Here is a 27906-nt window from a genome sequence, read left to right as displayed (position 1 = left end):
AAGAATTAGAAACATTTTTATAAGATGCTTTTCTTTAAAACAACAAATCTATTTTTCCTATGCCTACTTGTTATTTCCTATGCCAAGTTTTAGTTTCACCTCTACAATTCTAACACTCATTATACAGTGACATTTCTAATAACAAAGACATATTTTAATGCTTTAATAACTGTAGAAAGGGAATATTAAATACAATAAAACATATTTAGACATTTACTAAATATGCCTTTGAGGAGATTAACAAGTCTTAGCTTTTTAAAGAAATCTCAATAAAAAATATGTATTATGGTATATGTCAAATATGGTCAGCCAAAAATAACTACATAGAGAGTGCCATGCTAAGTTCTATGAGGCCTACTTCCTCAAGAAGTAAACAATTCTCTCAATATTGGAGCATTTTCACCTGGGGGCCTTAGATGACTCATGTGTGTTGAGATATTTATCTCCCCAGCCCTCGGGCAGCTGAGAAAGGCTTGGGATGGAAAGTTTCCCGGCCACTGCCCTTCAGCCGTGAGCAATCTCTTTTGTATATCAGTGTGCTATCCAAGTATTTTTTGTGTGTCAGGTTGAGAAACTGCTTTACAGAGTACAAATAAGGTCTTTATATAATACAATTAAAGGCTTTATATACATGTATCCAATCATAATACATACATATATACATATAAACAGGTAGTTCTTGCTTTGCATGCAGTATGGGATGATAAAAATAATCATACAAGCTGAAACCATGCAAGCGATTTTAATGATCAATGTGAAAAATTACAATTGTTCCATAACCTTTAAAATTTTTTGTCAAGGGACACCTGGGTGGCTCAGTGAGTTAAGTGTCTGACTCTTGATTTCAGCTCAGGTCATGAGATCAAGTCCCACATCAGGCTATGCACTCTGTGGGGAGTCTCATTGAGATTCTCTCTCTCCCTTTCCCTCTGCTACTCCTCTGACTTGTACACATGCGTGCATACTCTCTCTCTCAAGCAAATAAATAAATAAATAAATAAATAAATAAATAAATAAATAAGTCTTAAAAACATTTTTTTGGTTGGGGCAGCTGAAAGGTGCAATTAGTTAAGCCTCCAACTATTGGTTTCGGCTTAGGTCCTGATCTCAATCTCGGGATTGTGAGATAGAGTCCCTGTTGGCCTCTGCACTCAGGAGTCTGCTTAAGACTCTCTCTCCTCTGCCACCCTGCACACCCCATGCTCTTTCTCTAAAATAAATAAATAAATAAATAAATAAATAAATCTGAAAAAATTTTTTTGTCAAGGAGTGCCTGGGTGGCTCAGTTGTTAAGCGTCTGCCTTCAGTTCAGGTCATTATCTCAGTGTCCTGGGATGGAGCCCTACATCAGGCCCCCTGCTCAGTGGGAAGCCTGCCTCTCTCTACCTCTTTCTTTCTCTCTAGCCCCCTGCTTGTGGCTTGTGTTCCCTCTCTCAGTCTCTCTATCAAATAAATAAATAAAATCTTAAAAAAAATTTTTTTGGTCAAAACATTATGAATTCTCCAACAATTGTAAATGTACAGGGAAGTGAAAAAAAGCAAAACTAATATTTAATATACTATGAAACACTAAAAACACTGAAAATTAAAGTATTATATTTCTTTATAAAAAAACTTATCAAGAGCAGTTTGAACATGGGTTGTCACCTTCTGGAACAACTTATGATAGGAAGCCATGGGCTGTCAAACTCCTTTCTAAGTTGGGATCAGCTTCCAACATTGTATCCTTTGTGTTTTATTATTATTTTTTAAAAATTTTATTTATTTATTTATTTATTTATTTATTTGACACAGAGAGAGAGAGCGCGCGCGAACGAGCGCGCGCACGCACAGGCAGGGGGAGCAGCAGAGAGAGTGGGAGGAGCTCAGCTCAGATGCAGGGCTGGATCCTAGGACCCTGAGATCATGACCTGAACCAAAGGCAGATGTTTAACCGACTGAGCCACCCAGGAGCACCTCCTTTGGGCTTTAAATGTTAGGAAATATCTCTAAGAGTTCTTTTCATGCAAAATCTTATGCAGGTATCACTTTTTCATCCTTTACATAACAACCACTTTCCTCATTTATGTCCCTAAGTTTGCCTTCACTAAATTCCTGTGGCAGCATATCTAGAGTCTCTTGAACATGAACAGTGTCAATGTTTCTACTGTCAGCTGTTTTTCCTATAACTTCATTTATGTTCAATTTGAATTTTACTTCCTGCAATATCACTTTTTCTTTGCTGTGCTTTAATCATTGTGTGCCAACTCTTTGATTATCCACTTTTATAAAATTACACGAGTTTATCAGTGGGAGATAGAAATGGAACACAAATATACACTTTGTTTTTTGTTTATGAACTCATTAGCAGGTAACCACTGACAGAGTTTGGAAAATGGGACATGACTGGTCATGATGTCCATCTGTTATTTATGTAGTGATATGTGGACTGAAGAGTCAGCTGTGAAGTCTGTACTTTATGAAATTAGTCATAGTACTCTGTAGTAACTAAAACTCAGAAATGTGCAAAAGCAAGGCTGGTTTTATGTCAACTATATAGAACTGATATATATTAAAGGATTAGAAGGCAGATAAAGAAGTCGTGATAAGATTCCTTTGGGAATTTTCTTTTCTTTCTTTCTTTTTTATTTTTAAAGACTTTATTTATTTGACAGAGAGAGAGAACGTATAAGCACACAAGTAGGGGAAGCAACAGGCAGAGGCAGCGGGAGAAGCAGGCTTCCCACTGAGCAGGGAGCCTGATGCAGGGCTCAATCCCAGGACCCTAGGATCAAGACCTGAGCTGAAGGCAGCAGCTTAACAGTTGAGCCACCCAAGGTGCTCCACTTTGGGAATTTTCTTTAGGAGTATTTCTTAATGTTTTTATGGGACCTGAGGATAAAAAAAGAGTACTACAATTGAGGGGAAGAGAACATGTTCATAGTAAAGTGAAACAGACAAACATTAACAACAATATAAGTACATTTATTCTACCTGAAAAACAGACTATGAACTACAAAAGTGGTTCTCAAGATGCAATCCCTAGACTGCAGCATCAGCAGCACCTGAAAACATGCCAGAAATGTTAAATCTTGGGTCCTGATCTAGACCTACTGAATCAGACACTGTAGGGTCAGGGCCAGCACTCTCTACTCTAACAAGCCCTGTAAGTGATTCTGATGAACTACAATGTTTGAGAATTACTGAACTTATGTCCTGCAAACCAATGGGCTCTTCAGTTAAAGAAACCAACTGAGATCTATCACTATCTTCTACGACATGTTTTATCTGAATTGCTCAATCATGCAGATAAACTATCCTCACTGTTTAAAGGATCTAACGTATTGACCCCCAAATTTGATTTTTGAGGAGAAATTATTTTAAATTTCCTTTAAATCTTGGGATCATAGTCTGGCAATAATGACAACAAAATGCTTAAGTTAAATACAAGAGTGCCTAGCACTGGTTGAGAGGAAAACAGGCCACAGTTGAGGAGGGACTATGGTGCATGAGTGCATGGGAAAGAGAACATACCACTCGGAATGTTTCTGGTCAAGACTCTGATTTCTAAACAGTAAAATCATTTGTTTTAATTTACAATGATTACTACTGTCACACAAAATGCTTCCCCTTTGTTACATCTGACACCTCCCTCAATTCTTCTCTAGCCCTTTTTAGTTTTATGGCAAAGTTACTGACACTTAAAAACTGTGACTCAATTCTGGTCCTGCCAACTGATAAACTCTGTATCTATGAATAAGTTACTTACTTATTATGAACTTTACTTTCCTCTATTGCTTATAGCAGCAGTCTACACACATTAAAAACTGTTCATTAATAGCACTTAACACAGACCACATTTTTTTGAAAAATGAAAAAATATACAATGTATGGTTAACTACGCTTTTTGTTTTGAGAAATCTTAGTTTAAAACTGTGTGATACAATTCTTTGAAGGATGGATTCAAAGTTTAATTCATTTTGCAACACATTTTAGTGGCTGCTATAGCTAAAAAAGATACAATGATACAAAGATCCACATGCAATAAATGCCTCATTGCTGGGCATACTAGAGTGACAGGATTGTTTCTGGTATGAAATACCAATAACACATAGGTTTTTCTCTAAATTCTACTAGTAGAAGGCCATCTTCCCTGATGCTAACCAGTTTTTCTGGTTAAAGCCCCTTAAGACAGGGGCTACACTCTTTTTTTTTTTTTTAATAATCCTTTTTTAAAAAGATTTTATTTATTTATTTATTTGACACAGAGAGAGAGAGATCACAAGTAGACAGAGAGGCAGGCAGAGAGAGAGAGAAGGAAGCAGGCTCCCTGCTGAGCAGAGAGCCCGATGTGGGACTCGATCCCAGGACCCCGAGATCATGACCTGAGCCGAAGGCAGCGGCTTAACCCACTGAGCCACCCAGGTGCCCCAGGGGCTACACTCTTATCTCTGAGGCTCTCTGGAAGATTTTTTTTTTTTAAGATTTTATTTATTTATATGGAGAGGCAGATAGGGAACACAAGCAGGGAGAGTGAGAGAGGGAGAAGCAGGCTTCCTCCTGAGCAGGGAGTCTGAGGCAGGGCTCAATTCCAGGACCCCAGGATCATGACTGGAGTGGAAGGCAGAAGGTTAACGACTGAGCCACCCAGGTGCCCCTCTCTGGAAGATTTTTAAAAGGATTTTTTTTCTCCTAAACTGATACCAAGTTTGTAAAATACATAGATGTACAAGATTTTGGTTTGTTTGTTTGTTTAAAATAGTGGCATCTTTCATTTTTGGCAACAAAATCATACTTAACAGACCTAAGGATGATGTATAGCATGACTCTTTGGGGGGAGCATTCATATGGAATGAATGAATGAAACTCATTTCAGGATCTATCAACAAACTGAACACCTAAGGGACCTTGTGGAACAAGGGGTCCCCTGGGTTTTGTGATTCTCTAAAAGAGTTCAAGGATTCAGCATACAGGTGTACTCATGGCTAAGACTTACTACAGCAAAAGTATGCAAAGCAAAAAAATAAAAATAAAGAGTAAAAGGAAAAGATGTATGGAGCAAAGTCCAAAGGAAACCAGATGAAATCTCTGAGTCTTTCCTGAGTTTCTATCTGGGATGATGAAAAGGTTCTGGAAGTAGATAGTGGTGATGGCTGCACAACTCTGTGAATCTACTTAGTATCATTGAATTGTACTAAAAATGCACACTGAATTGTACACCAAAATGGTTAAAATGCTAAATTCTATGTTATTCTAAAATACGTATATTTTACCACAATTAAAAACAAAAGGTCCTTCCTACTGAAGTCACGTAAGATGCACTTAATTCTTCTAGCAACAGTTTTTTTGTATATTGGAAAAGTTTCTTAGAAACTCAGCACTCAAGTTGTTTACTAGAGGCTCATTACATAGGTGCCTTCCGCCTAGCACATACCAAAGACTCTCAAAAAGAAAGCAGATGTTTAGAATAAGCCACATTGTTTGTACAATGTAGGTACTAGGAGCCATCCTTATCAGCTAAAGAAAGTTTTACATCAGTACAGGGAACAGATTACCAGTCAAGTTCCCAGATACGCGTTAAGGGCCAGCTTTGCAAATAGGTCTTTTCAATGATTGGCAGTGTCAGTCCGGCTACATCAACTCTTACCTGCACAGACCCTGAATAGCAACACACTAGCATTCAGTGGGAAACAGACTGGTCTTTCTAGGGTCCAAAGTCAAGCTTCAAATTATCTAAATCCCTGTAATGGAATTAAGGTTAGTCAATAGTACTCTTGTCTAGTGGAAGATAATATTTTAACTTTCTCATTATCTCCATAATTTTTCATATACAGTAGCTGGCCCTTATTAAAGAACATCCTGGCATACAATGAAATAACATGTTAAAAAAAAGAAAGAAACATGTTATGAGATGAATTTCGTTCCCCTAAAACAGATATGCTGAAGCCTTAACCCATAGTACCTCAGAACATGACCTTCCTTGGAAATAGGATCATAGCAAACATACTTAAAAATTAAGATGAGGTCATACTGGAGCAGGGTAGGTCCTTAATCCAATATGACTGGTGTCCTTCTAAGAGGAGAGACACACAGGAAGAAGATGCCATATGATGAGAGAAAAGGAGACGAGAGTGATGCATCTACAAGTCAAAAGATGCCAAAAATTACTGGCAGATACCAGAAGATAGAAAAGGCAATGAGAAGGATCCTCTCCTCTGGGCTTCAGAGGGAACATGGCCTGGTGACACCTCGATTTTGTATTTCTAGCTCTAGAACAGTGAAACAAGAAATTTCTGTTGTTTTAAGCCACTTAGTTTGTGGTACTTTGTTACAGCAGCCCTAAGAAATGAATACACAAAAGATAATAGAAAAGACATACTGGAAATTTAGATAACAAAGGTACTGGACACAGACTTTAAAAGAGTTTTGCCTAATATTCTAAAGGAAAGATTGAGAATTTGTCAGAAACTCTAATCTATAAAAAAGAACCAAATGGAAAAATCTAGAACTGGAGAATACAATAATTGAAATTAGGGACAAAAGCCATGGTTTAAATAGTTTATTAGAGGGGCGCCTGGGTGGCTCAGTGAGTTAAAGCCTCTGCCTTCGGCTCGGGTCATGATCCCAGGGTCCTAGGATCGAGCCTGGCATCGGGCTATCTGCTGGGCAGGGAGTCTGCTTTCTCCTCTCTCTCTGCCTACCTCTCTGCCTACTTGTGATCTCTGTCTGTCAAATAAATAAATTAAAAAAAAAATCTTTAAATAGTTTATTAGAGACAGGTGAAGAATTAGGAATTAATGAGCTAGAAAAAAAGTATCAAAAATAACACATGAAGAGTCAAAGGAAAGATAATAAAGAATGTACAGGACATTAGGGTTACAGTAAGATATAACCTAATGCAATGAATATCCCAGAGGAGAAAGAGAATGAGGAAGAAGTGATATTTAGTGACATAATCACTGAGAATTCTCCAAAATTGTTAGAAGTCACATATTCAAGGAGCAATATAAACCCCAAAAGAAGTACTTACAAAGAAAGCCTAATGTAAGTAAATTGAAGAAAATTTCTGAAAAGCAGAGAGAAAGATAAAATTTTAAATCTGCAGAGAAGAGAGAGGTATTACTGTTAAAACAGGGGAAAAAAAAGATGGACACCTGACTTTTCAACAGAAACAAAAGAAGCCAGAAGACACTGAAATATCTATCCTTCAAGAATAAAAGCATAGGAACGCCTGGGTGGCTCAGTTGGTTAAGCGGCTGCCTTTGGCTCAGGTCATGATCCCAGCATCCTGGGATTGAGTCCCACATCGGGCTCCTTGCTCAACAGGAAGCCTGCTTCTCCCTCTGCCTCTGCCTGCCACTCTGTCTGCCTGTGCGCACTCTGACAAAAATAAATAAATAAATAAAAGCATAATAATAATAATACTAATAATAAACCTTTCAGATGAATAAAAACTGGGAGTCTTTGTCACTAAGATATCTGTAATAATGATAATATTAAATACTAAAGGCAGAGGAAAATGATATTAGTTAGAATCTTAGAGATATAGAAGAAAAGCATTAAAAAGGGTAAATAAATGAATAAATATAAATGAATATCAAATGTATACACTAATAATAATATAAAGAAAAAGTAAAATACTGTTTAATAGGGATGAGTCAGTTATAATTATTAGAGCACCACTGTCCAATTGAAATTTTTGTGAAGCTGGAAATCGCTGTCCTGTTGAACATGGTAACCAGATGCAGCTTTCAAGCACTTGAAATATGGCCAATATGACTGAGAAACTGAATTTTAAGTTTTGCTTAATTTTAATAAATTTAAAATAGTCACCTGTGGTTAGGAGCTACTATATTGGACACCTCTGGAATAACCCTTTAAAGAGTAGTAGAAGAGTATACAATTATTTTAATATAGAACCATCCTGTTAAACAAGGGGAAAAATGGAATAAAAAAACTCAGTTCATAAGAAGGCACTAAGACCAAAAAATAGGTTCTTAAAACAATGAGTCAAATAGAAAATATATATTAAAATGTTAGATATAACCCCAAACTATTAGGGATGTATAGTAATTACTATAGATACTATAGATATTAAAAGATCATAAGAGGACATTATACCTTTATGCCAATAATTTTGAAAAGCTGAACAAAGTTCTTAAAAACATACACACACACGTTTACAAAGCTGGTGTAAGAAATCAAATATCTGAATGGCTCTAAAATGAATTAAAAACAGAACTGATAATTAGGAGCTTCTCAAAAGGGAAAACTTAGGTCCACATGCTTCCTAGGTAATTTTTACCAAACATCTGTAGAAGAAATAACACTAGTTTTACAGAAATTCTACCAGATAAGAGAAGAAAGAATACATCCCAACTCATTTTATGGTATAAATATAACCTTAACACCAATACGTAAGCAAGGTATTATAGGCCAATCTCACTCATAAACACAGATGGCAAAATTACTATTAACAAAATTAATATTAATATTAAACTAAATCTACCAATATAGAAAAAGTAACATATTATGATCAAGCTGGGTTTATTGCAGGAACACAAGGTTCGATTAACATTTTAGGATTAACATCCTGACTCAACAGGAGTCATCACATTAGTAGAATAAGAGAAAACTCATACAATCACATCAGTAAAAGTAAAGAAAATATCTGATAAGGGTTTTTTTTTTGCCCATCCTGCTTAAAATTCTTAAATTAGGCATAAAAAGGATTCTTTATTCTAATTAAAGGTATCTACAAAAACCTAAACAAAATACCAAACACAATGGCGAATTATTTAAAACATTCCCTTTTAAGATTAGAACTAAGACATAAAGGAGCATTATTCAACTTGTATTCAAGTGATAGGCAATGAAGGCAAGGAAAACAAGGTATATAGATTGGAAGGAAGAAATAAACTGGCCATTATTTGCAGAAAACATGATTGGTTACTTAAAAAACAATTATTAGAATGAATAAGTGACTTTAGTGGAGTTGCTAGATAGATCACTATATGAAATCAGTATGTAAATAAATTTTATATTTTAGAAACAAACCTTAAGAAAATAAAATGTCACAAAAAAAAGAAAAGAAAATGTCACAAATATCATTTGTAATATCAAATACCACAAAATACACCTAACAAAAAATGTACAAGATCTCTACATAGAAAATCATAAAATACTAAGGGAAATTAAAGATATTAATAAAAGAATATATAAAATTCACAAATTAGAAGATGTTATTGTGAAGCTATCAATTTGCTCCACATTGAGTCACTGCACTTGCTAACAAAAATCCTAATCTTCTTGTTGTTGTTGATCGAAACTGACAAGCTGATTCCAAAATCTGTAAACACAAAGGGCCAAGAACAGCCAAGAAACTCCTGAAGAAAAATAAGTTGACAAGATTCACGTTACAAAACAGCAGAATATCTTATATAGTTAGAGTAATTTACAATGTTAATTGTCTAGCTAAGAGTACCTAGAAAAACTGAGTAATTACTCCAGCTAGAATAAATAAAACAGGTACTGCCTCAAGGATAAATTAGAGTCACATACATGATTGATAGAACAAGTAGCATTGAAAAGCAGCAGAGAAAGGGTGGTCTTTTCAATAAACAGTACCCACAACTGGAAACAAAATCCTCTGACCATGTAAAATTAAATACCACACAAACTGTGTACCTAAAAATAAGGACTAGGAAAAAAAAAATTCTAAAGATAATATAGGAGAGTATCTTTATGATCTTGCTGGGAGGGGGGAGTTTTTAAAATAGGACAAAAAAATCATGTATCAGAAAGGAAATGACTAATAAACTGGTAAATTCAAAAGATACCATTAAGAGACTGAAAAGGTAAATTACAGAATGGGAGAGAAACATTTATAAAATTTAAAACCAACAAAGAAAGACCAAACAAACAAAAATCTGACAATAAAGGGGACCTGCATGGCTCAGTTAGATAAGCGATCTACCCTTGATCTTAGCTCAGGTCTTGATCTCAGGGATTTGAGTTCAAGTTCCATTTTGGCTCCAGGCCAGGTATGGAACCTACTTAAAAAACAACAACAACAAAACACACAAAACCCCCTGACAAAAGATAAATGAGCAAGAGGTTTAAATAGGCAATTCACAATATTGAGTATCCAAATGACTAATCACATGAAAGAGTGCCCAATTTCATAAACCACTAGAGATAGGCACAGTAAAACAATAATGAAATATTAATAATACCTACCCACCAGCATGGGTAAAATTAAGTAAACTGGTAAGGCCAAGTGTGGGTAAGGATGTGAAGAAACTGAAATCATCACATATTGCTATTATAAATGTAAGTTGGTTCAATCACTTTGGAAAACTTTCTGAAATTATTTACTAAATTGAGTGTATACCTAAAATATGACCCAATAATTCCACTCCTCAGTATATGCCCTAACAGCAATATGTGTGCAGTATACTAACAGGTATTTACAAGAAATTTCAGTTGCATTAAAATGGAAACAATCTAAACAGATTTCTAAAGTTAAATGGAGAGGGGGCGCCTGGGTGGTTCAGCTGGTTAAGTGTCTGCCTGTAGATGAGGTCATGATCTTGGTTGGGATCCTGGGACAGAGCCCTGAGTGGGAAATCCCTGCCCAGCAGGGAGTCTGCTTCTCCCTCTCCTTCTGCTCCTGCTACCCATCTTCTTTAACTCTTGACTATCTGTAGACTGGTACTCTTTCTAAAACCAAAAACATTAAGTCTACATTATGTTAGGTATAAGGGCAGCTTGAGATAGTGGGGATGGACTGAGATATATGGGATGAATTAAAGTATGGGATGAGGCATTCCATTGGGAGGGAGCAGTACCAGTAACAACAGGAAAGTAATCCTTCATATGAAATACGTTAACTGTATGTGAACCCAGATAAGAGAAATCAAATCTCTAACCACCTCCTCCAAAAGACAGCAAAACAGAAACAAAGAAAAATTGCAAAATTTTAAATTTCATTGTGATTTTAAGAAAATTTCAAAATATGTTCACACCACTAATTTAAAAGAAACTTGTCAGAAAACACTTCTATAGTTTTAGCTTAGTACCCTGTAAAATAAGTATTTAAAAAATAAAACAATGATGTTGACATCAAGCACAACTAAACAAGATGAATAAGAGGGAAATGAAAATATCTGATCTCACTAGTCTCACTTCACCATCTAAATGCAGTAAGAATGGTGCTTTAATAGAAAGAAATGGAGGTATTTATAATTGATCAAAAGCATGTATTTATAATGACATTAAAAGGGAGATCAAGTCCTCTTGCATAACTCACCAACATAAAATGAGCAGTTGGAATGCAATAAACTCTCAGTCCATAAGCGACAAAGTTCACTTTCAGTCAGAGCTTCAACTCCGTAACAAGCTTGATATTCCACTTTTGGTAGTACATAAACTGGAAATTGCTGAAATGAAGAGATCCTTTTTCAAAGCTCCATTAATTTACTCTTAACAGCAAATACATTTACCTATATAGTTTTGCCCCTTCAAAATGCTTTCAGGTAGTCTTATCCTTTCAAATACAGTAGAATTCAGACAGAAAGATGGAAAGAACCCTTCTTAGATGTGGGCAAGAGGTGAATAAGGATCCTGAACCAACAGCTCTCCCTCACATTCACTTAAAATTCACACACCTCCCTACACATGTACACATTTTATCAGGGAATGTAACCGACAGCAGCATCCCTGGAACAGGGCTTATGATATGTAATTGCCCAAAGGTTTAAAGCTGGATGCTGGGAAGCAAAGACTGTTATACTAGTAATTCTTAGAGGACTAAAAAAAAGGTAAGAATTTTTTTACCCCTTTAAAGCATGAGACACATGGTCTCAGGCTCAAATTATCGGAGCAGCTTGTTTTCATTCTAAGAATTAACGTATAAGCATTAATACCTACATTAACACCCGTAAGTGTCTTTATATTGATTAATACAAAGGCTTTGTTCCAAACACTAAGTACCTGGTAAAGTAGCCAATCAGAGCTTACTGGTCAGGACACTAAACAGATTAAGTAAAGTAACTGTGGCCATTACTAGTGTAAAGGAGGATATGCAAGGAAATTCATGCTTATGAAATAATGTGAGTCATGTTCACTGTGCTCATGTTTTCTCATTTCTGTCAAAGAATATTCTACTCTTAATAGTAGTCTCTTCATTTCCAGCTGCAGAAGGAGAAATACGTGATTTAAGAAATTTATTCAAAGTGATATAGCTAGTTCATACTTCTGAAATTATACTAAGTTGCCACTATTCATATACTTGAAAATATTTCATAAATGTTTCAGAATTCCTGATTTTCACAAAGTGGCAAATTTAGTGGGCTTGAAACAATGATGGTGGTAAGAACAATTCAAATTCAGTAAAATGTCTGTCAACAGTAAACTCGATTCATATAATTACCTCTGAATGGTGTAAAACTCTTTTAAAGCAGTATTTCTTCAATTTCAATGTGTGTATGAATAACCTGGTAATAACTTTGTTAAAATGCAGAATCTGAGGTGAAGAACAAGGATTTGCTCTTTTTAAAACTGAAGTACAATTAACATACAGTTTTATATTAGTTTCAAGAGTACAATACAATAATTCAGTAATTCTATACAGTAGGTTTTGCATATTTGATAAGCTGTTGTTCCAGGGGCCAAACCTTGAGTACAAGGCCTCTATGGTATCTTCTCAATTTAAAAAACTAAACTGAGATTAAGATAATTTTACTGATAAAAGCTTCTTATTATATAATAATTCTTAAGCAACTGGCACTCTGCATTTAACAACTGTAAGCTAGAGATAAAGAAATGGAGGTCAAGAGGGTTAAGAAATTTGCTCAGGGACAGAGCCAGTTTACAGCAGAATTGAGTAATTGATAAAGAAGATACCCTTTTTGGATCAAGAGTAGATTTTCCTTGATAATACTGAGTTGTATCTATGAAACTAAATCCTGAATCTGGTTTTAATTTCTGTATGTATTCTGCTGCCACCTCCAGGAAGCCAAGGGAAAGAAAAAAGTCAATATTTCATGGTAATATTCTAAAATTAAACTGAAACTTTGAATTCAATCAAAGTTTCAAACTATAAAAATTAAATTTACTCTTCCTTTCTCCCTTGAATGGTTAACTCCTAATATCCCCAACTAAAAACATTTTTTGTTTCTGCCTTCCAATATTTCACATAAACCTTTCAAACTTTTCCATACATCCTTACTAAGTATGGTATTTCATAGCTAGTATCAGAGGTTGAAGAGACTTCTAAATATTTAAGATTTTATTTATTTATTTATTTGACAGATGGAGATCACAAGTAGGCAGAGAAGCAGGCAGAGAGAGAGGAGGAAGTAGGCTCCCCGTTGCGCAGACAGCCCTATGCGGAACTCCATCCCAGGACCCTAGGATCATGACCCGAGCTGAAGGCAGAGGCTTTAACCCACTGAGCCACCCAGGCTCCCCAAGACTTCTAAGTATTTTAAAGTTTATCTAAACAAGTTGGTTTTAAAGTAGTAAATATTAAGGGAATGCTTTCTTATGCAGAATTTAAATAGTGCTACTTTAAAATTTCTCAAACTAGTGCTTAAATTATCTTAAAGTTCCCTTCCTTAGTAATTCCCTCTTCTCTCTTCACTACTCAGCTCTTTCATTTACTTAATACCTGTTTATTTTGTTTCTAGGATATAAAACATTTGGGAGAAACAGATAAATAGGGCATGATTCCAAGGGAAATGCATTCTACTAAGGGATTTAAACCATGTGTACTAAACAATTACATATAATAAAAGGTACAATATGATAACCACTCACTGGAAATTTTATCACTTTACTCTGGGTTTGACATAATAAAAAACACAAGACTCCTATTTAGATATTCTCTGGGGTTTGACTGTTTTGATAGATTTTGATGAAAAGCAAATTATCTCCAATAAGGGTTTATCTCAACACTTACAAATTGCACTTCAGTGAACTGAATGACAATGTCTTTAACAGGCTGTTTCAAGAATTAATTCAGTATCCAATATTTCCCTAAGCTATTCTTTCTTAAGAGACACTGGCCATCAATAGTTTCTAACTGCTGTGAACTGGCAGATCAATATGAAGTGGTATGGGTTCTAAGAGTAGAAAGTCAAAGAAATGAGGTTAGCCCCCAAATAAATGAGAGAGATAGTAAGTAAAAATTAAAGAAATAAAACACTGAAAAGACAATACATAGCACTGACACTATATATACTTAAAATGTTCATGCAATAAGCCATCAAATTGATCATAATTAAATATAAATGAGATGGGAAAAATTAGCAAAGAAAGTAAAATCTTTTAATTCAGAGACTATTAGCACTTATTTAGGAGCAGAGTAATACAAAATCTTTGGTATTTTGCTATTCCTTGACTTTCTCTTACAGAAAACACTACCCCACACATTATAATTCAAAAACATTTGGTTTCTAAAATTTAAAGCCAGAACCACTGATAAAACCCAAATTATGAGAATTAAGAATTTAAAATTGTATTCACAATCTTCCTTCTATTTAACAAAGGATAACAGCATCATCAAGCAAAATATCCTCCAGGTCCACTGGATTCTGGTGGACAAAGATCCTACATCTTTATGGGCTGGCTTTAGAGTTTTTTCATGATAGACCCCCTACTGGCAGCTAAGGGAGGTTGGACCGCCAGCCCGCCCTGCCTTTTTTCCTTCCTTCCTTTCTTTTCCAAGTTATTCCTTAACATGACAAAGCAGCAATCAGCACTGATCCACAAGGTCAATGCTGGAACATTACTATTTTTGATCATCTAATTCCTAGCCCCAAACATACTAACATTTTAAAGTAGTCACTGAGGATTCTTATCAGGTTATAGGTTAGGAAGCAAGAGATAGAGACACCAAAATTAAAAAATAATAATAATAATATAAAAATATAAATAAACATACACACAATGACAAATGTACACAACGGAAAAAATTCTCTTAAGTAAAAATGAAAGGAAAGACATCACTATAATCAGTTATTACAGAAAGCCTCCTCTTTATTGACCCGAATTCAGTGGTCACACACACAAAAAGCAAACTAATCTGAATGAGAATTTTAAACATCAAGTATGGAAAACTGTTTAAAGAACCAATTACTCTAACTGGAGCAAGAACTTTTTAACTGAAAAACTTTTTTATATCAATCCCCTCCGCAAAACAACAGGGGGAAAAGGAAAGGAAAACATTTAGTCTTTAACAATTCTGGGAATACTTCAAATGCATGTGAAAGCCCACCTTTGAAAACTTGAGACCTCTAAAACTAGTTAAGAAGATCCTTAAAGTAAGAGAAAAAGGGGCTAATATGTCACACACTGGAATTCCAAATTTATAGAAAGCAGGTCCAGGTCAAATCTATGATGGTGCCATTTTTCATTACGTTTATAACTTCCATATAAGAATGTTACCACCATTCAAGAACTTTATATTTAACACTTTCCACTTCCCCTCATTAAAAGTGTTTTCAGTATTTTACAAAACAAAACAAAAAAACCCACAAAAAAACAAACAAAAAGCTCCAACTCAACCTGAAAAATTCTGATAGTGATCAATAGTTTAAAATTAAACTTCATAATAATGGCATGTTAAATATTTGTGATTATCTACTTATACTACCACATCCACATCCTAAATTCCCAATTAACAACTTACTCTTCTGATTTTCTTCCGTTTTTTTGAACGTGGTCTGGTCTCTATCCTCTGGACACTGCATCGCACAAGTAACAACAGGTCTTGCAGACTAAATAACTTGTAAACAAAATTTCCTTCCTGGGGAGCTACATATTCTGATGTATCTTCAACATAGTCCTGTAGTTCATATGGCAATCCTTTAAAAATAATTATATTTCTCATTTTTATTTTAAAACCCATTAGCTCTTTATCCATCATAATTCAAGATAAAACAATTCGATTATTTATTTTTACATTTCTATCAACTTTAACTTTCTATTTTCTCTGAGTTGAACATTTATACTATTACCATTTCTGTCTACTTTTACTGGAACTGCAGCCAAGTGCTGAGGTCAAAGCTTTAAATACCACCTTCCATAACTCTAGACAAAGTTTAAATTCATGAGACAACAAATGAAGAAGAAAAAGTTTTAAAAAAAAGTGATGTTTTTTCTAATCTAGGTAGAGCTGGGCTAAACTTTATATTTCTTTCAGAAAGTGAAAAAGCGTACAACTACAGTCCCACACCATGAATTAGTAAATTTTGGACTCATAAATGTTTATGATTATTTTTGATCACTTCCCCTTCATCGTTCAGTGAGCCATATTATCTGTAGTTACAGTAGCCACTGTACATGTTGGATAAACATAGGTTACAAAAATCCATATAACTTCGTGTACATATTTCAAGAGAAGATTTTGGAAGCTGATACACTGATCAGTACCTTGAAAAATAAAATATCAATGACCATGTAAATATTATAAGACAGGTCATAGCAAAAAGAAAGAAAGGGGATAAAGGAGAAAAACCTAAGGAAAAGGAAGAGGTAGAACAGCTAATATAAGGTCTTTGTAAATATTTACTTACGTCCTTTTGGCTTCTGAAACGCAGAAGGCCATACAGATTTTGGCCAACTAGAGGCATCTGAAGGAGCAGAGGATTGCTCAGAAGCAGGAGGTTGTTTAGAATTTTCCAAATTCATTAAGGGCAATTCAGGTATTTTTCTGGAAATTGGCTTTAGGAGTTCATCTTGCATTTTTAAAATTTCTCCAACTGGATCAAATTTTTTATATACTCGTTTGATAGGTTTTTTTAAAACACATGACTCTTCAGGACTACAAGTAGGATTAGTCTGGTTTCCAACAGAAGCCTGTGCTGAAGACGAATAGGGGCTAGCTGGTTTAGAACTTAAATTAGAATTCCTATCAGTTGTCTTTCCATTACTATTATTTTGACACTCTGTATCAATGATTAAACAGTCTTCATCTGTATCACTATTGCAAAGAATTACATCTTCACTTCTTACTGCTTCTGAGGTAACAAGCTTTTCCTTTGAACTGTCTGAGTTCTCCAGAACATTTAATTTTTCAGGGCTATATACTGTATCAGTAGCCAAATCATTTTTATGAGAGATTTCAATTTCTGTAGAACCTTCTAACTGCAAGGAATCAGATATTTTCAAGTCATTATCCTGCACCAAAAACTTGTCAGTATTTGATGCCTTTTCACCACAAGGTACAAATCCCTGATCATCTTTATTTTTGCATTCCTCAGGGCCACCATCCATACCAGTCACCAGCTGTTTCTCCTTTTGCAGCTGTTCCATCAGAATCTGAGATAAACTTCTAGAATGAGCAGAAATGTCTGGTGTGGTTGGTACCACAGATGCTGTTGCTGTGCTGGGAACTGTGAGAGTATCTGTTGTGTTGGGTACTGTGGAAGTGTTTGCTGGACTTGGTGACTTTGATGGTTTGGTGGTGTTTACTCCAAAAGTTTCAAGTTCTGTGACATCACCATCAAAATCCAGGTCCAAATTTTCAAGGGTCTCAATTTTTCGGCATTCATTAACTTCATAAGACATCTTAAGAAAATATATTGGTAAACTCTTAGCAGGTATTCCAGAACACCCCTCATCTATCACCTAATGCCCCTACCCTCATAAAGACAGTTCATACTATTTAAAAGCAGAAAGAAATGTCTAATGGCTTTGAAAGGTTTTTGCTTAAGATAATGATAAACTACTAGAAACTAATTTATTCAATCTTACCTTCCCATTGAATTTTTTTTTTAGAATTCAAGAGTTTAATGAATCACTATTTTTTTCTTGTTTTCAAATTATTTTTTAAAATTTAAATTCAATTAGCATACAGTATATTTTTAGTTTCAAGGCAGAGTTCAGTGATTCATCAGTTGTATATAACACACAGCACTCATTACATCACGTGCCCTCCTTACTGCTTGTCACCCAGTTACACCATCCCCCCACCCTTCCCACTGAAATGCTGATGAAACACAAGACAAATATGCCAAGTTGTAACAGCATAGGAAATAGGGAATACTTGTGAACCTGCATTTCCCAAAAGGAATTTCCACTCATCAGAAAATAGAACCACAAAGAACAAGTGTGGGGTCAAATAGGAAGGCAGTAGATTTTCAATGATAACCACTCCATTACACTCTTGCAGAGACACCTGTACTTAGCTGACCAGGAAGAAAGCCTCTTTGCCACTGTGAGGAAGCTGCTTTTTAATGCAGCTCAGGAAGGGTCACCAGCCTCTGATGTATTCCTAACATCATCAGTGATTTTCTACACCTACTCAAAAAAATAACTCCTAGTAATATGGTTTTTTTTAAGATTTTATTTATTTATTTGACAGAGAGAGATCACAAGTAGGCAGAGAGGCAGGCAGAGAGAGAGAGAGAGAGCCCGATGCGGGACTCAATTCCAGGATCCTGAGATCATGACCCGAGCCGAAGGCAGCGGCTTAACCCACTGAGCCACCCAGGCACCCCACTCCTAGTAATATGGACAAGAAATGATTTTATTATGTTCTGGGACATGAAGCCATTGAGGCTGTAGTTTTTCATGTACTGTTTTGGTAAAGGAAGAACTACAGACAGCTTTAATTTGTTCAAGAATTAACTGTCCTCTCCCCAAGCAGCAATAGATCTCTCCTCAATCTAGCAAAGGACTTTAGATAAATACTATAAAAATCTGGTTACAAGCTATGCACACCCACTAGTCATACAGTTGAGGATCTGAGGGAGGAAATGTCTAACAGCAATCATATAGTGAGTAAGAAAGAAATACCCATTAAATTATTCAACCTCTCTGAACTTCAATTTCTTCATTTCTAAATAGTGATGATAGGGTCATCTTCTTGGATTTGTTCTAAGGATTAAATGAGAACTTGTATATAGGAAGTTTCTTGGCATAGTCCCTGGCACATAGAAAAAACTTCTCAGTAAATGTAACTCTTATAAAATAGACCACGAAATTTAGTTTAAAAAATAAAAAAAAAAAAAAGGAAAGAAAAGAAAACCATATGCTGTTTACATGAGGCATTCTTACACAGGTTAAAAACAAAACAATGGGACATAATGTTAAGAAATGGAAGTAAAAGAGAGCAATATAAAGTGTTAGACAAAGCAGAATTCAATGCAAAAAGCATCAAAGAAATCCTGCATTGAAGAAAGATGAAATCCATGAATAGTGAATTGTGACATGCCAAATAACTTCAAAACAGGTAGTCAAAATTGAAGAATAAAGGGAAAATTTGACAGAAACACAACTGCACTTAGTCAACAGTACACTGTCTCTGAGTAAAATAGGGATATAGGAAGTACATATACTATTAAATGAAACCAATATATATGAATGACTGAAAACACATATATAGACTGCAAAGATATACCTTTTCCCTCCCAAGAATCCAAGGGGCATTTCCAAAGATGGACTATAAATTAACATATAAAGAAAACATCAATATAGCACAAAGCAGAATCTGCTAAGATCTTACTCTCTGTTTAGAAGAAAATAAAATTAGAGATCATTAAGAATAAATACAAACAAACAATAAAGCCAAGCACCTGGACCCTAAAACACCCTCCAAATTGTTGGATAAAAGAAGAAAATACAAATAACTGCAGAATAGTTAAAGCGCAACAGAAAATAGAACACTGAAGATCAGAAATATCATTCACAGTCTTTTCAAGAAATAAGAAAATAACACTAATATAATTATATAATAAAATGAATAATTTAATAATTACAAAACCAAAAATTAATGACTTGAAAACAATGGCCTCATCTCTAACAGAACTTAAATAAAACTTTAAATATCATTTATCTGTAAATACTTCAGTATACAGTTGTAAAAGGATTCTTCTCTAAAACATATCATTAGTTATATCAATAAAAATAATTTCTTAATGTCATAAAATAGCTAATCAGTGTTAAAATTTCCAAGTCTGATATATATATTTTTTACAATTGTTTACTGGAACCAGGATCTAATCAAGATCCCCACACTGTATTTGGTTGACAAAGCTCTCAATTTTCTTTAATTTGTCAAATGCCTCTCCCCCATATTCTGCCAACTCCCATATTACCAGATATTTATAGGAAAAAATAAGTTAGTTATCCTGCAAAAATGTCCAATTCTGGATTTTAGCTTCTGTAACCCTCTGTCATTTAACATATTCTTCTATTCCCTAAATTTCCTATTAAAACAATCTAGTAGCTTTATTAGATTCAGGTACAGTTTTTTTGTTGTTGTTTTTTATCCTGAATATAGTGGTACTATGTACTTCCTTCTTCAACCAGGAGGCTGATGATGTCTGGTGGTCTTTCTTCTTGTGATATTACAATTGATTTGTTGGTTCATCAAATGTCCACAACTTAATCTGTCCATTATGAAAATCCTCACTGATGATTTTAAATAGCCACCACTGATGATTATTGCTTAGATTTACTATTTCATTAGGAGCTACAAAATGGTGACAGTCATATTCTAACATTACCCTAAAATACAGTTTGTACTAGAAAGGCGAGACAAATATCTGGTATCTTTTCTTTTTATAAACAGTTTTTAGAATGACTATATGCACTAGCACCCTCCAAAGGTGACTAGTAATTTTTTTAAAGTATCTTTATGAGTTCAGGGGTTTTAACGTATTTCACATGTTTTAATTCACCGCAGTCATTCCATGTCATGTCAAACTGCCACATCTCTGGTCAATAGGAAACCCTCCAGCTGGCTCTGGCATCTTTTTGAGATTATTCCATTATTATGATAAGGCTTTTACTCAACTTCTTCGAAGATTTTATTTATTTATCTAACAGAGAGAGAGAAAGCACGAGCAAGGGGGGAGGGGCAGAGGAAGAAGAAGCAGACTTCTGCTGAGCAGGGAGCCCCGTCTGGGACTCAATCCCAGGACAGGCAGGAGAAGCTGGCTCCCTGCTGAGCAAGGAGCCTCACTCCAGACTCAATCTCAGGACTCTGGGGTCACAACGTGAGCTGAAGACAATTAACTGACTTAGCCACTTAGGCATCATGGTAAGATTTTAAGTAACTTCTACACTCAAAGCAGGGTTTTCACCTACAACCCAAAGATCAAGAGTCATGTTCTACCATTAAAGCCAGCAAGGCAGCCCTCCCTAGCGTACTTCTGAGCTACATTTCTAGAATTGAGATTTCTACAGAAAAGGATGAACTCATTTCATGTTTTGTTGGTACATCTTTCTTCACTTGACTATGGAAATGTTATAGCAGTTATCTTTTTTTCTCTAGTACTTTTAAGGGTTTCCACCAACAGTCCTCTTCTGTTTATTATTATTTTTAAAAATATTTTACTTATTTGACACAGAGAGAGAAAGAAAGATCACAAGTAGGCAGAGAGGTGGGTAGACAGAAAGGGGGAAGCAGGCTGCCTGCTGAGCAGAGAGCCTGATACAGGGCTTGATCCCAGGACCCTGGGATCCTGACCTGAGCTAAAGGCAGAGGCTTAACCCATTGAGCCACCCAGGCACCCTTCCTCTTCTGTATCTTGACTTGAAATTTGATGGGTTCTCCTGCTCCTATGGGAGGACAACCCTGTTTAAGGGCATGCCAAGATAGCTTTCTGAACTTCATGGCTCTAAGCTCATGCTCCAAGTTACCACAAGGTATGTATTTTTGTATGTATGTATGTATTTTTGTAGGTATGTATGCATGCATATAAATTTGTGTGTGTGTATATGTATAAAATCTTAAGTACATTCTGAAATCTGCTTTCTCTAGTCCCCTCTCCCTCAGTTATATGAAAACTTCTCTTTTCCTTTCTTTCCTCTAATGTCCTTGTTTTGCTCAATATGAACTCAGTCTGAGTGAAGGCTTTTGTTTTGGAAGGAGCTTTGGTTGGTTAGTTTCTAGGGTTTTATGGTTCAAGTCATCTCAGAACTCTCTTAATTTCCTGAGGGTCCCTGGACTCATATACAAATTACAGCCTACCCTTATTATTTTCACTTGTTTTTCTTTATTCCTCCTTGCATCTGTACCATTCTCCTCCTGTCTGGGATTATTTTCCTTGTGCCTGAAGAACATCCCTGCATTGGGCTCTGTGCTCAGCTTGGAGTCAGCCTGAGACTCTCTCTCTCCCTCCCTCTCTGCTTTTCCCTGCCTCTTTCTCTCTCTAATATAAATGAATAAGTAAATCTTTAAAAAAAAAAAAAAAAAAAGAAGCCACCAGAAAAACAAAAGGCACATTACCATTATAAGTCTTCTGGTAGCAAACCCAGTTTTTATCTGAAAATATCTTTAATTTTTTATTTAAGGATATTTCCCCTGATTAAGAATTTTAGTGTATGGGTCATTTTGGCACAATATATTGTACCAGGGTCTTCTGGCTTCCATTGTTGTTATTGACAAATTACCTGCTAGTCTCTTAGTCTTATAATGGTAATGTGCCTTTTGTTTTTCTGGTGGGGTTTGTTTTTTTTTTTTTAAAGATTTACTTATTCATTTATATTAGAGAGAGAAAGAGGCAGGGAGAAGCAGAAGGGGTTGGGGGGGAGAGAGTCTCAGGCTGACTCCAAGCTGAGCACAGAGCCCAATGCAGGGCTCAATCTCATAACCCTAAGATCACTACCTGAGCTGAAATCAAGAGTTGGACACTTAACTAACTGTGCCACCCAGGTACCTGGTTTCTGGTGGCTTTTAAGAGTTTCTTCTTTGGGGCGCCTGGGTGGCTCAGTGGATTAAGCCTCTGCCTTCAGCTCAGGTCATGATCTCAGGGTCTTGGGATCAAGCCCCGAGTCTAGGCTCTCTGCTCAGCAGGGAGCCTACTTCCTCCTCTCTCTCTGCCTGCCTCTCTGCCTACTTGTGATCTCTCTCCTTCTCTGTCAAATAAAATAAAATCTTAAAAAAAAAAAAAAAGGGTTTCTTCTTTGTTTCCAACTATTGCTTTGGTCTGATTATCTCTTTTATACTATTCTTCTAGGTAAAACTACACATATGTTAGATGTTCACTATATGCTCTATATCTCTTGCCCTATTCTCCCTATTTTCTATATTTTTATCTGTGTTTCATTATGGATAGTCTTTTCAGACCCATCTTCCAGTTTATCAATTCTCTTTTCAGCTTTATTTAAGGCGTGAATAACCCCATTTACAAAATTCTTAAGTTGCTATATTTTTCAGTTGATAATTTTTTCTTTAGTTCTTTTTCAAATCTATGATCTCTTTTAAATTTTCTGGTTCCTCACTGAAATTTTTAAGCATGGCTTTAATTTCCTTGAACACTGTATAATTAAACAGAGCTGGCTAACAGTTTGTGACTGATAATTGCAGTATGTTTCCGTGAGTCAATTTCTTTGGTCATTGTTTCTGATGGTTCTTACTCACAATATCCAGTTCAGTTATCCTTATGCTTTCTGGATATTTTATTTAAAGAGTTAACTGTAGAAATAATTTATGGCTCAAAATGACATTATGTTCCTCTAAGAATCATTTTCATTTTTTCTTATTAGATGTCTAGAGACACTAGCAATCCAAAAGCATCTCAATCCAAGTTCAAGACCTGAAAACATTTACAATCTCTGAGAAAGTGGATTTATTTCTAGTTCACCCTTACTCCCAGGGTGCAGCTCTGTAGGGTTCAAGCCCTTGGTAGAAAATCAAACTTTGACTTTTGGCCCCCTAGTCTTGTGATGTTGTCAAAAGCATAGTTCATTTTTTGCTGCCCTTTCAGAAATGGCAAATCCATTCAGGACAAAAATGACTCTAAGACTAACTCTCTGGATTCTGATCTTCTCTAGTATCTCAGCCCTGTAATTCCTCACTATCTTGTTAGCTCTTCAATGATTCTAAGAAAGAAATTTTAAATTTTGTCCAGCTTTTTAAGTTGTAATTAGTAATGGTCAAGGTCCAAATTACTCGGTTTACCATTACAGAAAGAAGTTACTCTGTCACTTTTATCCCTTTTACCTACTTCATGTTTCTTCATAGTGCTTGCTACTTCTTGACATTCACCTCACACCAAGTATTTAAAAATGTAAAAAAAGAAAACTCAAAACTTTGGAAGTGCTTTATGATATTACATCATAAATAAATTAATGGCTAACAGCAGAGAAAAACAAATATGGAACACAAAAGGCCAATATTCTTAAAATAGTATTAGCTCCTAGGTATAAATAAAATAAACTAAAAAGTTTTTCCATTTTATTTTCTGATTTTGTTTGCTCTTTCACTTTACTCAAGTCTTTGTTCAAATTTTCTCTCCTTGGAAAAACCTTCTTGATCATCAATTTAAAATAGTCTCATTCCCATCTCTTTACCCTTAGCCTACTCTATATTCCTGAATAGCATTTATCACTAACTGCTTATTCCCTGAAATTTTATTATCTGCATTCTCTATCACTAATGTAAACTGTGAGAGAAAAAGAGACTTTATTCACTACTGTATCCTCAGTGCATAGGTCAGTATCTGCTCAATAAGTATTTTTAAATTAGTAAAATGAATCTCAATCCAAGTTCAAGACCTGAAAACATTTACAATCTCTGAGAAAGTGGATTTATTTCTAGTTCACCCCAGGGTGAACTCCCAGGGTGTTTTGTCTAAACATGAAGTAATAAAAATAGTATTTATGGAGTGCCAGGCATTGTCCTAAATGCTTTACTTGTATTAAATCATTTAATCCCAAATAATCCTGAGTTAGGTACTGTCATGAAACCCATTTTACAGATGAGCAAACCAGAGACAGGGAAATTATGAAGCTTGCCTAAGGTCACGCAGCAACTGAGTATATGGAAAAAGATTAACAGTCTGGCCAAATACTTTTCTGCACCAATCAAACTCATCTATTCCTTTTCATACTTAAAAACTCTTGAATATGAATGAGGCCAGTTAAATAAAACCACTATCATGATTACCACCACCACTAAGTTTTTACATATATACTAAAGACTGTACTCAGCATTTTACATATAATATCAAACTTAATCCTTACAACAGTCTTTTGAAGTACATATCATCATCTTTCTTTTACAAAAGGAGATAAGTGAGGTTGAGGGAAGTTAAATTAGTTGCTTAAAGTCTAGCTTGACCTGGGGTTCAATTTTAAGTATCAATCTAAAGCCTTTATTTTTAACTACTAGATTTAAAGACTTGTAATAAAACTTTATGCTTCAAAAAGATAAAGAAGAACATTCCCTTAAAAAAAAAAAAAAAGAAAAGAAAAAGCAAGCATTACATACTTCCATTTCAGACATATAATCTTCTGGTTTGTCCATAAATACTGCAGAGACTGGAACAGATGTGTTTTTGGACATCATGAATTTTAATGGAACTTCATGGAAGATTTGATTTCTCTCTCTCATTGTCATTTTCTTTTGGGGAAGTGGTGAATTAATATAAATTACTTTAACTGGTTTTGAACCTTAAAACAAAAACAGAAGAAAGAGGCTAGTTTCTAGAAGTTCTATTTCAAAACAAACCGGATGCAGGACAGAAAGATCACCAAATAAAGAAATAGAGCATAAGAAAGTGTAGCATATCTCATGTATATTCCACCCTTGAACTTGTGATCTTTAATGTCCCCTACAGTTATAAGGGTGAGAAAATTTGACCGGGAAGAAAAAATGTTCTCTAATAAATTTTTTAAAAGATTTTCTGCTTTTCATTTCCCATACTTCTACCTGTCATTATTACTCAGTTCTTACAGGACTATGTTTTCAAAAAGTGATGAAATTCAACCACAGAGAATATATTACATTAAACTCTAATCTGTAATTTCATTTTATTAGATATAGTTCTATACTAACTATAATTGTTACATATAATAATAGGAATTCTAGAAGATATTAACTTTACTGGCCAAGGAAAAACAATCCTATACTTACAAGGATAGACCTGTTGTAATTCTGAATTCCAATACCAGACAAGTAAATAAGTCTTGGAAACTCACCATTTGAGGTTGTCTAATAAAGCATTGCATTCTTTTCATTTCAATGAAAGACAGAGCTTCATTATTTCATGTATTTTTGGGTACCCTAAACCTTAACTATTTCTCTCTTACCTCCCCCAATATGAATACAAGTTTTATATATCTAATTACTTATATATGAGGATGAACCCTATAGTAGTATTACATATTTAAAGTTCTACTAAATGTAAATGTATGACCACCTATATTTAGACAGCTGAAATACAACTGTTCCAACTCCTCTTTTGAGATTATTACTTGATATGGTAAATCACAAACCTGCAACGGGTATTACTTGAATACACACAGGAATTTCCCACTGTTCCTTGTAGTTTGGTCCATGATTATTTAATAATGTAAATAATGATTGACTGGTTAGAGCTATCTGAGGGTGATATCTTGAAACAAGCTTCTCTGCATTTGGATCTTTACTAATATCCTGAAAAACAACACATAACTTGTTACTTCATTATATTTATTGAAAATTTCTTTGATGATGTACTGAAAAGAAGGAAGACATTTAAGAAGGTGACTTTTTTTTTTTAAAAGATTTTATTTATTTGAAAGAGAGAGAGAACAAGAAAGCATGAGCTGGGGGAGTAGGGAGGTGGAATAGGGAGCACGACATGGGGCTCGATCCTAGGACCCTGAGATCAAGACCCCAGCTGAAAGCAGATGCTTAACTGGCAGAGCCACCCAGACACCCCAAGAAGGGGACTTTAGAACAGTAAGATCATATGTACTTTATGAGGTACAGAAGATTACTCGGGAAAATCCAAAAGTACTTTCCTACTTACATAATGCATAGCTGCAGCTGTTTTTTCTGGTGTCTCAGTGGTAGATATGTTATCTTTTGAGAGCTGCAACTTCACAGGCATTGAGGGAAATACAGTTTTCACATATTTTACACTGCCCTAAGAAAAAAGGGAATCTCTTATTGCAAATATCACATGTATTTTTTTCCCTAAGAAAAGTATCTTTTCATCATATGAAACTCTTAAAATTCTCCACTCTAAAAACTTCTTAAAAGCCATGACTTCAATGATTTTGCTTGATAGCCTACATGTGTTTTTTCTTTCTTTTTTTTTTTTTAAAGATTTTTATTTATTTATTTATTTGACAGAGAGAGATCACAAGTAGATGGAGAAGCAGGCAGAGAGAGAGAGCGAGAGGGAAGCAGGCTCCCTGCTGAGCAGAAAGCCCGATGCGGGACTCGATCCCAGGACCCTGAGATCATGACCTGAGCCGAAGGCAGCGGCTTAACCCACTGAGCCACCCAGGTGCCCCATACATGTGTTTTTTCTATACAAACTTACTTCCAGTGATTTTGAGTAAAATAATTTGAAAGAAAAAAGGTTCCCTGCTGTACTTTGGAACATGAAGAAACATAAGAAATGAAGAAAAGAAAACCAAGAAATAAAGTTGGTAGTGACATTTAAAATATATATATATCAAATACTAATATCTATAAAATAAAAAAAACACATTTGCATTGCATTTTTAGAAGTTACAGCTCATTACTGTTCAAAACCTAAACATCTATCTTGTCCACCTGAAATATAGGTGATGTTTCAGACAAAATAAGTTTATACCTTCACTGGTAAACCTTACCAATGCGAGAAGAGTTTTTTCTAACTTTAATCCCATTTCTATTCTGAATGGGAAGAATCCCATTAAGCTTGTGACTTCATGAAGAGTATAGAACTCTGGATACTTTTTCACTTGTTCAATACAAGCTCTTAAAATTTGCTAGGAAATAAAAATGAAGAGAAATTCATTTGAACCATATTTTCCTAATAATACAACAAAAGTAACTTAGTTACATGTGACTATATAATTATTCATTATGAATATTAGTCTCATTTCATTAATCAAACTTCTAATAATCCAAGCATAATGTATATTCCTTACTTGAGTTACTCTCTTATTTTCATAATAATTCTTTTTAACCTAATTTCTTAAATGATTGGT

The 27906-nt window shown here is 35.0% G+C and overlaps 1 protein-coding gene across 15 annotated transcripts in view; it reads right to left on the bottom strand.

Annotated features, from left to right (window-relative positions):
- The window catches only part of ICE2 (interactor of little elongation complex ELL subunit 2), a 61806-nt gene that overhangs the window by 11554 nt on the left and 22346 nt on the right, over window positions 1-27906 (bottom strand). For 7 of the 15 annotated variants that reach the window (XM_082733744.1, XM_082733749.1, XM_082733750.1 and 4 more), the window contains 7 exons: window positions 27547-27684; window positions 26733-26849; window positions 26215-26374; window positions 25208-25389; window positions 16560-17553; window positions 15674-15849; window positions 11291-11420 (listed from right to left, as the gene is read on the bottom strand). In XM_082733744.1, coding sequence (XP_082589870.1) covers window positions 11291-11420; window positions 15674-15849; window positions 16560-17553; window positions 25208-25389; window positions 26215-26374; window positions 26733-26849; window positions 27547-27684 — 1897 coding nt within the window. Of the gene's footprint in view, window positions 1-1799; window positions 2872-11290; window positions 11421-15673; window positions 15850-16559; window positions 17554-19387; window positions 19430-25207; window positions 25390-26214; window positions 26375-26732; window positions 26850-27546; window positions 27685-27906 lie in introns of those variants that run through there. The other 8 variants (XM_082733755.1, XM_082733741.1, XM_082733748.1 and 5 more) reach the window with 3 other exon arrangements.

The sequence above is a fragment of the Mustela nivalis genome, assembly GCF_964662115.1.
Source record: "Mustela nivalis genome assembly, chromosome: 6".
In the NCBI taxonomy this organism is placed as follows: Eukaryota; Metazoa; Chordata; class Mammalia; order Carnivora; family Mustelidae; genus Mustela; species Mustela nivalis.
The sequence above is the reverse complement of the archived record's forward strand: the minus strand, read 5'-3'. Positions and strand labels throughout refer to the sequence as shown.